The sequence below is a fragment of the Rana temporaria genome, chromosome 7, assembly GCF_905171775.1.
Source record: "Rana temporaria chromosome 7, aRanTem1.1, whole genome shotgun sequence".
Taxonomy (NCBI): domain Eukaryota; kingdom Metazoa; phylum Chordata; class Amphibia; order Anura; family Ranidae; genus Rana; species Rana temporaria.
This window is the reverse complement of record NC_053495.1, coordinates 8380529-8398126: the sequence shown is the minus strand read 5'-3', so window position 1 is coordinate 8398126 and position 17598 is coordinate 8380529. Positions and strand designations below refer to the sequence as shown.

The 17598-nt window shown below is 46.1% G+C and overlaps 1 protein-coding gene across 1 annotated transcript in view; it reads left to right on the top strand.

The window, feature by feature from the left end:
- SH3BP1 (SH3 domain binding protein 1) overlaps positions 1–17598 on the top strand; it is a 67083-nt gene that overhangs the window by 39446 nt on the left and 10039 nt on the right. Inside the window, exons 8-16 of the mRNA XM_040358834.1 lie at positions 602–725; positions 4379–4447; positions 7885–7975; positions 8366–8499; positions 10427–10538; positions 10656–10737; positions 10821–10901; positions 13635–13748; positions 15769–15866. Coding sequence (XP_040214768.1) covers positions 602–725; positions 4379–4447; positions 7885–7975; positions 8366–8499; positions 10427–10538; positions 10656–10737; positions 10821–10901; positions 13635–13748; positions 15769–15866 — 905 coding nt within the window. The remainder of the gene's footprint in view (positions 1–601; positions 726–4378; positions 4448–7884; positions 7976–8365; positions 8500–10426; positions 10539–10655; positions 10738–10820; positions 10902–13634; positions 13749–15768; positions 15867–17598) is intronic.

Below are 17598 nucleotides of genomic sequence, written 5' to 3'. Positions count from 1 at the left end.
TGATGGGGAAAACTGGTGGCAATGGATGGGGCAAACTGGTGGCAATTGATGGGACAAACTGGCAGCAATTGATGGGTACAGTGGCTGAGTTTGGCAAAGTGGCAGCAATTTATGGGTACAGTGGCAGCGTTTGATGGCACAGTGGCTGCATTTAATGGGCACAGTGGTGGCAATCGATGGCCACAGTGGCTGCTTTTGATGGGCACAGTGGCTGCATTTGATGGGCACAGTGGCTGCTTTTGTTGGGCACAATGGCTGCTTTTGATGGGCACAGTGGCTGCATTTGATGGGCACAGTGGCTGCGTTTGATGGGCACAGTGGCTGCGTTTGATGGGCACAGTGGCTACAATTGATGGGCACAGTGGCTGCGTTTGATGGGAACAGTGGCTACAATTGATGGGCACAGTGGCTGCGTTTGATGGGAACAGTGGCTACAATTGATGGGCACAGTGGCTACAATTGATGGGCACAGTGGCTGTGTTTGATGGGCACAGTGGCTGCAATTGAAAATTGAAAAAAAAAGAGTACCAGCCAACACTGCACCCTGCAAACTGAATGTTAAAATGTTACAAACACTTTGTCCTTCCATTCTGCCTGGCAGGTTATCTCAGGCCCAGAAGAACACGTCAGGGGCCCCAGGGGGAGGCATTATCGGAGCCCCGGCTAAACTGGAGAGCCTGAAGGAGGAAGAAGAGGAGCTGCGCAGAAGGGTGGAGCAGAGCAAGGTGCGCTATTATGAAAGAATCTGGAAAATAGTTTGGATCAGGCTAACAAGGAATCCTCTCAGAATCCGGGATCAGGCGACCTCCAGATTGCGCCCCGGTCCACTTTTTGCTGTTCAGTGGATTTGGTGTAGATCAGTGGTCTCCGAAGTGCGGCCCGGGGGCCAGACGCGGCCCTTTGCTTGCCTATATCTAGCCCTTGGGGCTTTAATCCCAGTGACATCAAGAAGGGGAGGAACAATTCCCTCCCACTGACACCAATGATGGGAAAGATAAATTAAACATTTAAAACTTTTCAAAGCAATCTGACAACATTGTTTGATTGATGTAGTTTATCTTTTGATACTTTTTTGATACTTTTTATATTTCTTTGCATCGGAAGTGTTTGGTAAACCTTTTGTTTATATTTTATTATAATAATGAAGATGATTATTATTATTAATAATAATAATAATATTTTTAATAGATTTATTATCATTATCATCCACTTCCGGACCGCCCAGTGTATATATACATCGGCACTTTGAAGATGGATATCTCTGTTATAGTAGCAGCTGCTGCCATATTTCCGGTATCCATCTCTTCAGTGGGCGGTGCGGTTTACGATAATGGTGGTCTCTGCAGCGGATTCGCCACAAGATCATCGGCTGCGGGAGAGGGCCCCCCTCCCGCCGCTTACTGGAGCCGTTTGGAAGTGGCGGAGGCGATGGGGTCTTTGCTGTGGCTGGGTATAGAGACGAGGGGAAGATGGCCCCCACCCGTCTCCATACCATAGCAGGGCGGAAGCAACGTCAAAACGTCCCTTCCGCCCATAACTCTTAGAGCCCTTTCACACTGGTGTGTTTTTGCAGCGTTTTTGCCGCGTTTTTGCGGTAAAAAAAAGCGCTATTAAAACGCTCATAAAACGCTCCAAAACCCCCCCTCCATTGAAATGAATTGAAAATGCTGTAAAAACGCGGTAACATCGCGGTAAAATCGTGGTAAAATAGCGATGTTTTACCACTATTTTAACGCTCCGCGATAGGCGTTTTCAGTGAGAAAGGGCTCTTAAAGGGAATTTTTTTTTTTTTTTTTTTCAAATGACAATTTTTTTTTTTTGCATTCTAGTCTAAATATAAGATGTGAAGTCTTTTTGACTCCCAGATCTCATATTTAAGAGGACCTGTCATGTTTTTTTCTATTACAAGGGATGTTTACATTCCTTGTAATAGGAATAAAAGTGACCCAAATAAAATAAAAAAACAGTGTCAAAATAAATAAAATAATGTAAAAAAATAATATATTTTTTTTAAAGCATCCCATCCCGATGAGCTCACGCACAGAAGCGAACGCATAAGTGAGTAGCGCCCGCATATGAAAATGGTGTTCAAACCACATGTGTGAGGTATCGCTGCGATCGTTAGAGCGAGAGCAATAATTCTAGCCCTAGACCTCCTCTGTTACACAAAACCTGCAACCTGTAGAATTTTTTAAACGTCGCCTATGGAGATTTTTAAGGGTAAAAGTTTGTCGCCATTCCACGAGCGGACGCAATTTTGAAGCGTGACATGTTGGTTCAGCGTAACATTTATCTTTCAAAATATAAAAAAAAAAATTGGGCTAACTTTACTGTTGTCTTGTTTTTTTAATTCAAAAAGGTGTATTTTTTCCCCAAAAAGTGCGCTTGTAAGACCGCTGCGCAAATACGGTGTCACAAAAAGTATTGCAATGACCGCCATTTTATTCTCTAGGGTGTTAGAAAAAAAATGTATAATGTTTGGGAGTTCTAAGTGGTTTTCTAGCAAAAAAAATTTGTTTTTAATTTGTAAACAACATACCTGAAAAGAGGCTCGGTCCTTAAAGCGGGGGTTCCAACACAATTAGCATTTTTTTAAATGTATGTCCTTTCATCCTGCGTTTTTATCATATAAATCCGGTCACTTACTATTTTACAATCCGCCGCCGCTCCGTATAGATATTCAAAAAAGATAGTTTATAAAACTATGTCCACACTGTTGTCATTTTGCTTGTGGGCATTGTGAAGCCCACAAGCACTTAGGGGGTTATCCACAAAAGGGATACGCCGTCGTATCCCTGGTCCTAACTATGGAACTGATCCACAGAATCAGTTTACCATAGATAGGCAGAAGATCCGACATGTGTAATTGAATTACACTGTCGGATCTTAAGGATGCAATTCTAGGCCGGCCGCTAGGTGGCGAGGCCATTGCGGCCGGCCTAGAATATGCAAATGAACACTTACGGCGATCCACGAACGTTCCGACGGGCCCGTCGCGCTAAATCTACGTAGTTTACGTCGAGTTACGCCGTGTAAAAATAGGGCTAAGTCCTATTTGACTAAGCCATATTAAGTATGGCCGTCGTTCCCGCGTCGAAATTTTAAACTCTACATCGTTTGCGTAAGATGTCCGTGAATGGCGCTGGACGCCATTTACGTTAACGTCTAAGCAAATGACGTTGGATCGACGTCTGTTAGCGCAATGCACGTCGGGTAAGTTACCCGACGGAGCATGCGCAGTACGTCCGGCGCGGGAGTGCGCCTAATTTAAATGGGACTCACCCCATTAGATTCGGCACGCCTTGCGCCGGACACATTTAAGTTACACCGCCGCAAATTTCAAGGTAAGTGCTTTGTGGATCGGGCACTTAGGTAGAAATTTTGCGGCGGTGTAACTTAAATCGGAAGATTTAAGTTACGCAGGATATTTGTGGATCTGGCCCTAATGCCGCGTACACACCATCACTTTATGTGATGAAAAAAAATGACGTTTTTAAAAACGTCACTTTAATTGACTGTGTGTGGGGGAAAACGTCGTTTTATGTCTTGTAAAAAACGACCAAAAAAAATTTAAGCATGCTTCAATTTTATGTGTCGTTTTTCAAAAGTGCACTTTTTACTTCACAGAAATTGACCGTGTGTAGCAAAAAACGTTGTTTTCTAAGACGTTTTTTCATCCACGCATGCCCAGAAGCTACTTATGAAGCAAGCTTCAATGGTAAAACGTGGTGGAACGTAACCTCACTTTGCAAGATCATTGTGAAAAAACGATGGTGTGTAGGCAACTTCGTCTTTGAAAATTGAAGTTTCAAAAACGTCATTTTTTACTTCACAGAAAGTGTCGTTTTTTTTCATCACATAAATTGATGGTGTGTACGCGGCATTACTTCCTGGAAGTCTTGGGTGGGGAGTGATAATTGGACAGCGCACTGCATCCTTGGAAATGATGACACACATTTCCCAGGAGCATTAGGGGGAGATGTCGGGATCCTAGGTGATTCCAAAGGCAGATTTCGTGGGACTGCATAGCAACAGGCATTTCCAGATGAGTAAAACATTTTTTATTTTTTTTTTATCTAATGAGCACAATAATGAAGAAAACATTTTGGGATGGAAACTCCACTTTTAGTGGTCATTTTGATGATTGTTATATTTGTATCTTTATTATTATTATCTGTATATGTATCATTATTATAATTATTATCATCATCGTGACCATTATTTTATTTTACTATATTTAATTATATTGATTATTTTTATGATGATGATGATGATAATTATGATGATGATTATTATTATATTTATCATCATCATTAGGTTGCCATTTATGAGCGGTTTGCTCTCACATTAAAAATAACAAGTTCCGTTTCTTATGCAGGATGACTATTTATGTGACCTGTATCACTTTGGGACAAAAGAAAATGAATACAAGAACTATTTCATACGGGTGAGTAGTAAAATATATTATGACTATTGCTGTAATGTAGGTGACTAGATGGGTCCATCCATCCATGTTTCCATGCTTTATTTTGTTGAGAAATCACTTTGAAAAACGCCCCCCCCCCCCCTAGTATTTCTAGCTGCTGTCATCTTGAGTAAGGACCAGGGCCTTGAAGGAAAAGCAAAATGGGGGCCCCCAAGCACCCCCCCCGCATGCAAAACCTACGTTAGCGCTACACTAAAAAAAAAATCCATTCTTACCTCCCCTTCTTCCCTGAAGGCTGCCGCTGTAGCGTGACCAAGCTCCTCTTCCCCCTGCCTCTTCTCCAGTCCCCTATCAAGTGCACTTCCCGTCAGTCCGGCCAGGAACAGGAAACTGAATCTCCTGTACCACAAGCGGTACCCCGCCGGACTGACAGGACTCCAGGTGGAATGAAGAGGAGCTTGGCTACATCCTGGGAAGGGGAAGGTGGGGGCCCCAGGCCAGCTAGGGGCCCCAAGCAATTGTTTGTTTTGCCTGTCCTGTAGCGACGGGCCTGGTAAGGACATATGATTTATGTAGCATTTACTTCCTGAAATCCTTCTGCCCTTAGCTCAGGCATGCAGGCAGGAGGGTGTGCCTAGTGGAGAAAGCCCCTCCACCCTTCCTCCAGATCAGGGGTCTCGAAACATTCTAAACAAAGGGCCGGTTTATTGTCCCTCAGACACTTGGAGGGCCGGACTTTCGCCAGCGGGAGTGGAAGTTTTCTTGGCAACGGTGGGAGTAAACATTTGGTATTAGGGGAGGAATAGTGCCCCATTGCTAGTATCATAGGGAGGAATAGTGCCCCATTGCTAGTATCATAGGGAGGAATAGTGCCCCATTAGTGGTGTCAGTGGTGTCCAAGGACCACGGCTCTGGAATGCTCTACCCACGACTATCCGCTTGTAAGAAAACCATCGGGTTTTTAGGAAAAAACTGAAGACCCACCTCTTCTGAAAGACCTGTACAACTCTGGAAGCCAGCGCCTTGAGGCGATTAAGTTCGCATTTGTTTGCGCTATATAAGTTTCTCACTCACTCACTCACTCAGTGGGAGAAATGGTGCTCTATTGTCGGTATAGGGTACTTGGGTCTAAGGTCCCCGAATCAAAGAGCCAAGAAGGGGAAAAGGGCCAGTTAGGACTATTGCGGTACCGATACAGAGTTACAAAATAGGATGAGAATATAAAAAATGTATACATTTTTATTCAAAGCACAAACAAGACAGTTACAGAATTAAAATTGTGACAACCATCCAACGGCACCAAAACAGAGGTCCCCAAAAGGGGAAGACATTGCGATGAGTTGAGGGTTGTAACAGTATCTCGACTAGTTTCGCAGGTTATACCGCTTCATCAGGAGAAGATCTAAAAAGGTCCGCCAAAGGGGTACAGCGGGCGGGACCAGACAAGGAACCCCCGCGGTGGCCAAAAGGGACACATGGGTGGAGGGTCCTGCTTGTCTTGGTGACAAGGGAGATAACAGTGAATAGGGGGGTCCCGGGAGCAGGAACCCAGTAGTGGCACATATTGGGGTACAACTGTGCCAAATTGGTGGGTGCGAATGTTGTTAAGAGGGACCAAACCTGGTCCCGGCGAAGCATCAGGATAGTAATGCCAACCTGCAGTGCACTGGGCTGGGTAGAGCCACAGCAGTCCCGGGGTCCGGCGATCGCTCTATTGTCGGTGTCAGATGGCAGAATAGTGTGTTGTATCAGTGGGAGGGATAGTGCCCCAATGGCCAGATAAAGGCAAGCAAAGGGCCGCATCCGGCCCTCGGGCCACAGTTTGGAGACCACTGCTCCAGATGATAGAAAAACAATTCCCATGAAGACTCCTGGCATGCACTGTATGACATCATTTTGTCCTAGGCCAGAGACCAGAAAGTAACTGAAGAAATGTAAAAAAGTTTAAAACAAGTAAATATACAGTGGAACCTCAGTTTACGAGTAACACGGTTAACAAGCATTTTGAAAAACAAGCAACTTTTTTGGTTTGCGAGCAGAACTCAAGCCAATGGGGCCTGCAGTACCCCATTTGCCCTGAGGTGGGGGGGGGGCGCAGAGCCGAGTGGAGCCGTTCGGAAATACTGCCTTTCCGAGGGTTTCCTAGCTGTCCTCGGGCCATTACCGACCATTTCCGAGGCTCTCCGGTGCCCCCCCCCCCCACCTCTGGCCACATGCAGTATTGCACGCTATTGAAGTCAATGCGGAACAAATTATTTTCGTTTCCATTGACTTCTATGGGGAAACTCGCTTTGATATGAGAGTGCTTTGGATTATTAGAATTCTCCTGGAACGGATTATGCTCGTAATCCGAGGTTCCACTGTAATATACTTTCCTATCTATTTACTAATGCTAGCAGCATAAGGATTACAAATAGTCCATGTTGAGAGAGCGAAGTTCCACTTTAACTGCTCCCCCCTCACATTGAGGGCTCGGAATGTCGAGAAGGAAAATTCCAAAACTTTCTTTAAATAAACCGATATAAAAATAACGTTCTGCAGACGCGGGAACGCTCGCGGCCTGGGAGCTCTGTTATTTAAAATTTATAATTTTAGAGACTTCTGAAAGGATAACTTCACTTTCAGGCTCAGTTCACATCGCAAATTACATCAGTTTTTGAGTGCGATTGAGGGTACGAATTTACAGTGCGACTTATGTGCGTCAAGTGCGATTCTAATGCAAATTTGATGCAAATTTATGAGGGAGGTTGGCAGGGCCGCCATCAGGGCGGTACAGGCATTACACCTGTAAGGGGCCCGATGGCCCCCCTCCAGTTTTTTTTATTTTTTATTTAAATAATAAAAAAAAAAATTTGCATTACACCTGTAAGGGGCCCAATGGTCCACATAACACCTTGCCGGCCTGGCTGGCCCCCCTCCCGTTTTGAATTAAAAAAAAAAAAAAATTTGCATTACACCTGTAAGGGGCCCGATGGTCCCCCAAACCCCTTACAGGCCCGGCTGGACCCCCTCCTGTTAAATAAATAAAAACATTTATTTTATTTTTTTTAAACGGGAGGGGGCCATTTTTTTTGCATTACACCTGTAAGGGGCCCAATGGTCCCCAGGGCCCCTTATAAGCCCGGCTGCCCCCCCTCCTGTTTTTTATTTTATTACTACAGGCCCGGCCAGCCCCCCTCCCATGTTTTTTTTGCCCCAGGGCCCCTTACAGGCCCGGCCGGCCCCCCCTGTTTTTTTTCGTCAGCAAATCCCCCCCCTCTGCTCCATGGGGGCCCTGCCTAAAGCTGTGTAAGGGACCCCAAAATTTGTGATGCCTGCCCAATCTATGGAGCTGAATTCGCACCGCACCGGATCAAACTCGCATATGACCCTTTTATTTTAGCCGCATCAGAATCGCACCACATTGAGGTGAATTTAAATCCTTTATTAAACCCATATAACTTAATGTTTCCTCACAGCTTCTGGAGCTTCAGGCAGAGTATCATCGGAAATCATTGGCGCAGTTGACAGATGCGTTGGGGGAGCTGAGAGACACCATGAAGGAGAGCGGTCAGTATTCATCTCCCATCCTGTCTGTATTTTGGTAAACCATCATGGGAGAGCGTCCACCAATAGAGTCAACCACACAGGTCCCTCACCCCTTACATATATCAGACTCGCTACTAGTTGATGTCTATGATGTAGAATGGACTGGAAATTGTTAAAGATCTAAAAACTGTTTCTAGTTATTATGCAGAAGTCCTGAGCCACACCGGATTTTTCACTCCATCACTCATCACCCCCCCCCCCCCATCAGAGGGTCCCGTGTAAAGTTTTTCTATTGGGCCATTGTACCACTGAACCTTCTGGGAACCTACTCAGAATTCCTCACCAGTTTAACTACTTGGCCTTCTTGGTACATCTCCACATCATTGCTCTCTTTCTTGTTTTCTTCACCAGCTCCAGTATATCAGTCTCCTGCCGAGGTATACGGAGTACCGCTGGCGACACACCTAGACAGATTTGGTTGTGAGATTGCTGCGCCCATATCGGCCTGTGTGCGAATGCTGCTGATCCACGGGATGCAAGAAGAGGTAGGTGCCATGGTCTCTGATGGCCACCTCTGATTATACTTTGCTGGATGAGACAATTATATATTTCATCTTTCCGGTAGAAATACGATAAATCCCAGAATTTCAATTTATAAGAAATGTTTTCAGGTTTTTTTTCGTGTCTATTTTTTCAATATTCGCATTTGTGATCATTCCCCCTCCTGTAAACCGCCATTAGTGGACCTGGTCAAAACATGCCCTGAGTCTGGTTTACACCTTGGAAAGAGGACATCACTGAGGATCCCTGGTGGTAATAATAAGGTCTAATGTTTGCACCTGGAACCATAACTACCCCGGACTTCACTATGAGAGGCCTCTGGACCTAGTGCTAGATTGCAATCATGGTCCCAACCACGTCTCTGCTACCTATCCTGCTACCGTCAGAATACATTGAATAGCACCGCCGGCTATAGCCAGCAGCGCTGATCATGCAGAAATTCTCCAAAAGGCTGGTTGTACAGAAGCTGATCGGTAGATCAGATCGTGAACAAAGCGAGGTCCATAAAGACAGAACACCTTTAGGATGAATTCGAGCGGAGACTGCAAGCCAGGCCCTCTTGTCCAACATCAGTGCCTGACCTCACAAATGCGCTTCTGGAAGAATGGTGAAACATTCCCATAGACACACTCCTAAACCTTGTGGACGACCTTCCCAGAAGAGTTGAAGCTGTTATAGCTGTAAAGGGCGGGGCCAACTCAATATTGAACCCTACGGACTAAGACTGGGATGCCGTTAAAGTTAGATTCACGTAGCTCAGCGTATTGTTCTGCCGGCGTAGCGCATCTCATATGCGCTACGGCGACGTAAAATAAGGCGCCCAGACCTTTATTCACAAAGATCTGGCGCTGTACGTTGCGCCGGCGTAGTGTAACTAGGCAGGCGTAAGCCCGCCTAATTCAAATGTGGAAGGTAGTGGGCGTGTTTTATTCAAAGTAGCCGTGACCCCATGTAAATTTTTTCACTAACGATCGGCGCATGCTCAGAGTCAAGTCGCATATACTCCCTAAGATACGTCGGCTCAATGCTTTCGACGTGAACGTAACCTACGCATAGCCCCATTCACGTACCACTTACGTAAACGACGTAAAATTCGACGGCTGTTCCGACGTCCATACTTTAACATTGGCTGCGCCTCATATAGCACGTAAGCCTTACGTAAACGGCGTAGTGGGCGCAAGTACGTTTGTGAATCGGCGTATCTAGGTCATTAACATATTCTACGAGTAAATCTACGGAAGCACCCCTAGCAGCCAGCGTAAATATGCACCCAAGACACGACGGCGTACTAACACTTACGTCGGTCGGAGGAAGCTGAAATTCAGGCGTATCTAGCTCCGTGAATAGCACGCATAGATACGACGGTGCATCTACTGACTTACGCGGCATATCAATAGATACGCCGACGTAAGAGCTACCTGAATCTAGCTCCATGTGCGTGTAATGGCAGGCGTCCCAATACTTATGACAATATAGTGTATATTGCACCATCACATCAGTCCCTGCCCTCAAAGAGCTTATAATCTAAGGTTTTACTGAGAGTTTAGAAAATAACATCATCTGCAGATTGAAATGGAAAGGTTGATTGCATATTGGATTGTATAGCAGTTATTTATGCTATATAATTTTTAGTGAAAGTGTATCTTTTTCATTCATGTAAGGCATAACTGGAAGGGTATCCAATACCTGAAAGTCAGCCGCCTTACGCTGGGGCCTATGTAGCCTTTCAAGAAATCCAGAAATAATTGTTCAAACTGAAAGACATATCCTTATGTTACTTACTAGGTGTAAACAAGCCCCACCCACCTCCCGCCCCACATATTTTCTGGTACAGAAATCAATGCTAGTGATTGGTATTGGCGATGTAGTATTTTTTTGTGGTCAGGTCGGTAATTGGTAATTCTATTTCAGGGTCTGTTCCGGTTGGCTGCCGGTGCATCAATTCTGAAAAAGCTGAAGGCCAGTCTGGGTGCCGGTGCCAGGGACCTGGCGGAGTTTATTAACGAGCCGCATGCTGTGGCCGGTACGTGACTTTTTCTGCTCCCCCACCTCTATCTTGATATTCTTCATATATGGGACCTTAGCTTATTACTGCCCCCTCCATACTCCATGCAGGATTACCATATTAAGTATCTTCTAGGTGCCCTCAAGTCCTATCTCCGGGAACTTCCGGAACCGCTCATGACCTCTGAACTCTTTGATGACTGGATGAGAGCTGCCAGGTAAAAGTCACCGCAGTGCTTGGTTGGGACACGTTTCTGCCAAGTTCACCGTGTCATGCCATTTCTGTTTTTTTATTTTTCAGCATTAAAGAGCCAGAAAAACGGCAGGAGAGTTTTAGAGAGGTGTGTGCCAGGCTGCCACCTGAGAACTACAACAACCTCAGGTATACATTGCCCACCATGACCAAATCTGTTCAACATTGAGATGAGGTTTGCAGAGGGGATTATGGGAAACAAATGGACATTTCTTTGTCATATAACTCCAGAATTGCATACAAAGCTGAGTTTTGCCACCAATGGGCCGGATTCAAGAAGCAAATTGCGCCTGTGTAACCATAGTTACACAGCGCAATTGCTTACTTGCCCCGGCGTAACAAATGCTCCTGATTCAGGAACCTCGTTACGCCGACTGCAGCCTAAGATATGCGCGGCATAAGGCTCTTATGCCCGCATATCTTAGGCTGCATTCTTGCGATGGCCGCTAGGTGGCGTTCCCGTTGTGCTCAGCGTATAGTATGCAAATTGCATACTAACGCCGATTCACAACGTTACGCGAGCCCTGCGTACGCAGTTTACGTCGTTTCCGTACGGCGGTTTTCGCGTAAGGCTGCCCCTGCTAAAGCAGGGGCAGCCAATGTTACGTATACCCGTCATTCCCGCGTCGCGAAATTTCAAATTTACGTAGTTTGCGTAAGGGATTCGTGAATGGCGCTGGACGCCATTCACGTTCACTTTGAAGCAAATGACGTCCTTGCGACGTCATTTGCCGCAATGCACGTCGGGAACGTTTCCCGACGGAGCATGCGCTCTACGATCGGCGCGGGAACCCGCCTAATTTAAATGATTCCCGCCCCCTACGGGATCATTTAAATTGCGCGCGCTTACGCCGGGCATTTTGCCGGCGCGCCCACGCAATTTACGGAGCTACTGCTCCGTGAATCAAGGGCAGCGCAGTAAATTTGCGGGGGCGCAGGGCAAAAACGTTGCCCTGCGCCTCCGTAAAAAAAGCGCAAATCTAGCTGAATCCGGGCCAATGTAAGGAAACGTCCCACACTCCGCTTGAGTGCTTTCGTCATATACCACTTCCTCCCAGTCTGAATATAGATATCAGACATTCCAACCGCTGACAAGCACAAAACAAGACGATACTCGTTTGATTGCTGCACATGGACTGTTTATTAGAACCAAAATACAAGTCTTATATACAATAGAAGAGGAGGTTCCCCCCTCCTGCTCATATTAATGTTACCTGTATGTGTTACATACACCTGTCCACTGTACTTATTTTTGCTTGCCGTCTAAGTTACTCTATTTGCCACACACCAATCTATGTTATCTGTATGTGTTGTAGACCTTTCTATGTTACTCCTTGTGTCTCACACCTTTCCACATTGCCAATATCTGTCGCACACACCTGTCCACATGACCTGTATGTGTACCACACCTGTTTACCTTACCCATATGTGTCACACGCCTGTCTGTTACTTCATGGGTCACACCACCTGTCCACGTTTACCAATATGTGCCACACACCTGTTCACATTACCCGTATATGTCACACACCTGTCTGTTACCCATATGTGTCAAAAACCCATCTGTGTTACCCATATGTGTCACAAACCTATCTGTGTTACCCATATGTGTCACACATCTGTCTGTGTTTTGTGTGTCACACACCTGTCCACATTACCTGGATGTGTCACACACCTGTCTATGTTACCCATATGTTTTACAAACCTGTCTATCTTACCCATATGTTTTACAAACCTGTCTGTGTTACCCATATGTGTCACACATCTGTCCACATTACCTGGATGCGTCACACACCTGTCTACCCATATGTTTTACAAACCTGTCTATCTTACCTATATGTGTCACACACCTGTCTTATGTTTCACGTGTCACACACCTGTTTTATGTTTTGTGTGTCACACACCTGTCTATGTTTTGTGTGTCACACACCTGTCTATGTTTTGTGTGTCACACACCTGTCTATGTTTTGTGTGTCACACACCTGTCTACATTACCTGGATGTGTCACACACCTGTCTATGTTACCCATATGTGTCACACACCTGTCCACATTACCTAGATGTGTCACACACATGTCTATTTTTCCCTATATTTGTCACACACCTCTTATGTTTTGTGTGTCACACACCTGTCGTATGTTTTGTGTGTCACACACCTGTCTATGTTTTGTGTGTCACACACCTGTCTATGTTTTGTGTGTCACACACCTGTTTTATGTTTTGTGTGTCACACATCTGTCTACATTACCTGGATGTGTCACACACCTGTCTATATTACACATATGTGTCACACATCTGTCTATGTTTTGTGTGTCACACACCTGTCTATGTTTTGTGTGTCACACACCTGTCTATGTTGTGTGTGTCACACACCTGTCTATGTTTTGTGTGTCACACATCTGTCTATGTTTTGTGTGTCATACACCTGTCTATGTTTTGTGTGTCACACACCTGTCTATGTTTTGTGTGTCACACACCTGTCTATGTTGTGTGTGTCACACACCTGTCTATGTTACCCATATGTGCCACACACCTGTCTATGTTTTGTGTGTCACACACCTGTCTATGTTACACATATGTGTTGCCCACCTGTCTGTTACCAATATGTGTTTCTCACCCGTATACTTTACCCCTTTGTGTTTTACACCAGTATGCATTATGACATCATCTGTCCAGATTACATATGGATGTCACAGATCTATCTTCTGCTACCTTTGCATGTCACACATCTGATGGTCACACCTGTATAGGTTACATGGCTGTGACTATCCCTGATTGGACATTATTGGTGTTTTCCAGAGGAGAACGCTGAGTTCAGTTCCAGCAATAAATCACAGTTGTGCTCACAATTCTGTCTCCATTGCAGATTCCTAATCAAGTTTTTGGCAAAGTTAGGAGAACACCAAGAAGTAAACAAAATGACACCCAGCAATATCGCGATCGTCCTCGGTCCCAACCTCCTGTGGGCCAAATCTGACGGGTGAGTAGAGTCATCATCCATTATTTCACATATATGAAGTCAGCAGATTGTGAATGTCCATCTTCTGGCGTCCTATTCAGCGCAGTCCGGTGGCCGGTCAGGATGGTTTGGTTGGCATTGTATAAAGAAGTCCAAAAATATAAAGAATATGAGATTACTGAGCTTGCCTACGTTGTGGATAAAGGAGACAATGTAGCATCAAAAAGGAATACTAGAATAGCTGAGCTGCACACTAACTATGCTCTTTCAAAACAGGCTGTAACACTTACAGCGTGCTGAAAAACGATCCACAGTGAATCACTTTTCAGAGGGCAGTATAGCATGCAGCTGGCAGGCATTCAGGAGACGCTACTGCCACCTCCTAACAAAAAGGGCAGGAATGAGACCTCATGTTGATTGTTTTGATCAAACAAAAAAAGAATCTAAGGAAGGGGTGCACGGCTTTGAAAAATCGCTGCTCCCCGACCGTAGGTTCCCCGGCCCAAAAACTTTGCACACTTGCAGAGGAAGAGTGGTGCTACATGTGTGCCAAGTTTGGGGTCCAGAGAACCTGCAGCCGGCCGGTACCGGGTCCCCAAATTCCAGGAGATCAGGCTTAAAAAGGTGACTCAAGTATAAGCCAAAAAATGCGGCTTATACTCGAGTATATACGGTATATCTTTCAAAGATATATTATGTGTTATATAAGTGATAATTCCGCATCAAATTGTATTGGAAATTACTCAGGCCAGGCATACCATGCCCATATAAATATAGCCTAGAGAATGTACATCTTTTTATATTGCATGAGTGACCTTAACCACTTCCCGACCGCCGCATGTAGATATACGTCGGCAGAATGGCACGTACAGGCACATGGGCGTACCTGTACGTCCCTGCCTAGACGCGGGTGGGGGGTCCGATCGGGATACCCCCCCCCCCCCCGCTACATGCGGCGGTCGGATTCCCGCAGGGAGCGATCCAGGACGACGGCGCGGCTATTCGTTTCTAGCCGCTCCTCTTGCGATCGCTCCCCGGAGCTGAAGAACGGGGAGAGCCGTATGTAAACACGGCTTCCCCGTGCTTCACTGTGGCGGCTGCATCGATCGAGTGATCCCTTTTATAGGGAGACTCGATCGATGACGTCAGTCCTACAGCCACACCCCCCTACAGTTGTAAACACACACTAGGTGAACCCTAACTCCTACAGCGCCCCCTGTGGTTAACTCCCAAACTGCAACTGTCATTTTCACAATAAACAATGCAATGTAAATGCATTTTTTGCTGTGAAAATGACAATGGTGCCAAAAATGTGTCAAAATTGTCCGAAGTGTCCGCCATAATGTCGCAGTCACGAAAAAAAAACGCTGATCGCCGCCATTAGTAGTAAAAAAAAAAAAAATAATAAAACTATCCCCTATTTTGTAAACGCTATAAATTTTGCGCAAACCAATCGATAAACGCTTATTGCAATTTTTTTTACCAAAAATAGGTAGAAGAATACGTATCGGCCTAAACTGAGGACATTTTTTTTTTTATATATATGTTTTTGGGGGATATTTATTATAGCAAAAAGTAAAAAATATTGCATTTTTTTTCAAAATTGTCGCTCTATTTTTGTTTATAGCGCAAAAAATAAAAACCACAGAGGTGATCAAATACCACCAAAAGAAAGCTCTATTTATGGGGAAAAAAGGACGCCAATTTTGTTTGGGAGCCACGTCGCACGACCGCGCAATTGTCTGTTAAAGCGACGCAGTGCCGAACTGTAAAAACCCCTTGGGTCATTTAGCAGCATATTGGTCCGGTCCTTAAGTGGTTAAAATGATGCCCCCCCCCGAAAAAAGTTCTGCGGACGCCCATGTACCCGTCGGCTGCCTGAGGTCGATGGGTAAATCACGATCGACAGTTTGCCAACCCTGCCTGGTCTAAAGAATGAAGTGGGTGTCAGGGATGTGAAGTCATTTTGTGGGGGACGTAGTTGACATTCTGACTCTTTAACACAATAACACGGTCCTTCTCCATCCTTGCCTTTTTCTAGAGACCCGTCTATGCTGGACATGGCTTCCGCCTCTCCCATCTTGGTGGTGTCAGTAGTTGAAGGTTTGATAAGCTGCTCTGCAGAAGTCTTCCCAGGAGGTAATGTGGACGGGTTCCTTCCTTGTCTTGTGTCATTATGGTGCCATTTCAGTTGACAAACCGACTTGGCTTGTGATAGAACGGGTCAAGCAGGCCACACGTCTAGGCAGGCCACACGTCTAGGCCACACGTCTAGGCCACACGTCTAGTCAGGACACACGTCTAGGCAGGCCACACGTCTAGGCCACACGTCTAGGCAGGCCACACGTCTAGGCAGGCCACACGTCTAGGCAGGACACACGTCTAGGCAGGACACACGTCTAGGCAGGCCACACGTCTAGGCAGGCCACACGTCTAGGCAGGCCACACGTCTAGGCAGGCCACACGTCTAGGGAGGCCACACGTCTAGGGAGGCCACACGTCTAGGCAGGCCACACGTCTAGGCAAGCCACACGTCTAGGCAAGCCACACGTCTAGGCAGGCCCCACGTCTAGCTCTGGTATCTCTTCTACTCGGGGAGGTTCCTTCTAAACATCTGCAAGCACATTGGGCCAGATTCACAGTGGAGATACAACTGCGTTTCTCCTGATACGCCGTCGTATCTCTGTTTCTATCTATGCGATTGATTCATAGAATCAGTTACGCATAGATATCCATAAGATCCGACAGGTGTAATTGTTTTACACTGTCGGATCTTAGGATGCAGTACCGCGGCCGCCGCTGGGGGGAGTTTGCGTCGTAAACCAGCGTCGGGTATGCAAATTGGGAGTTACGGCGATTCCCGAAGGTTTTTCGCGTTCGCTACGTCGCAGCTAGTCTAGTTTCCCGTCGCAAAGTTAGTCGTTTTTTTTGGTGCCCTAACTTTAGTCAGCAAGCGTATTGCTGTCTAAAGTATGGCCGTCGTTCCCGCGTCTAAAGTATGGCCGTCGTAAGCCGTCCGGGAATACGGAAGTACGCTACGCGCGTCGCCGTTCAAAAAAATGACGTCACGGCACGCAAAGCACGGCGGGAGTTAAGAAACGGAGCATGCGCAGTAGGTCCGGCGCGGAAGCGCGCCTAATTTAAATGGCACACACCCATTTGAATTGGCCCGCCTTCCGCCGGAGGCCGCCGGCGTAGTTTTCATCGCAAGTGCTTGGTGAATCAGGCACTTGCGATGAAAAATTGCGGCGGTGTAACGTATCTAGGATACGTTACGCCGCTGGAAAATGTCCTGGCTTTAGTGGGAGGAATAGTGCCCCATCATTGGTGTCATTGGGAGGAATAGTGCCTCATTGTTGGTTTCAGTGGGAGGAATAGTACCCCATGATTGGTGTTGGTGAGAGAAATAGTGCCCCATTGTTGGTGTCAGTGAAGGGGATTATTTCCCCATCATTGGTGTCAGTGGGGAGAATATTTCCCCATCGTTGGTGTCAGTGGGGAGAATATTTCCCCATCATTGGTGTCAGTGGGAGGAATAGTATCTCATATCATTAGAAGGAAGAGTGACCCAAGGGCTGGATAAAGGCACACAAGGGGCCGCATCTGCCCCCCCCCTCGGTAACAGTTTGAAGACCACTGTGTTAGAGGGTGCAGGATCAGATAGTGCCAGTAGGAGGAATAGTGCCCCATCATTGGGGTCAGTGGAAGAAATAGTACCCCATGGTTGGTATCAGTGGAAGGAATAGTGCCCCTATAATGGTGTTGGTGGGAGAAATAGTGCCACATCATTGGTGTCAATGGGAGGGATAGTGCCCCATCATTGGTGTCAATGGGAGGGATGGTGCCCCATCATTGGTGTCATTGGAAGAAA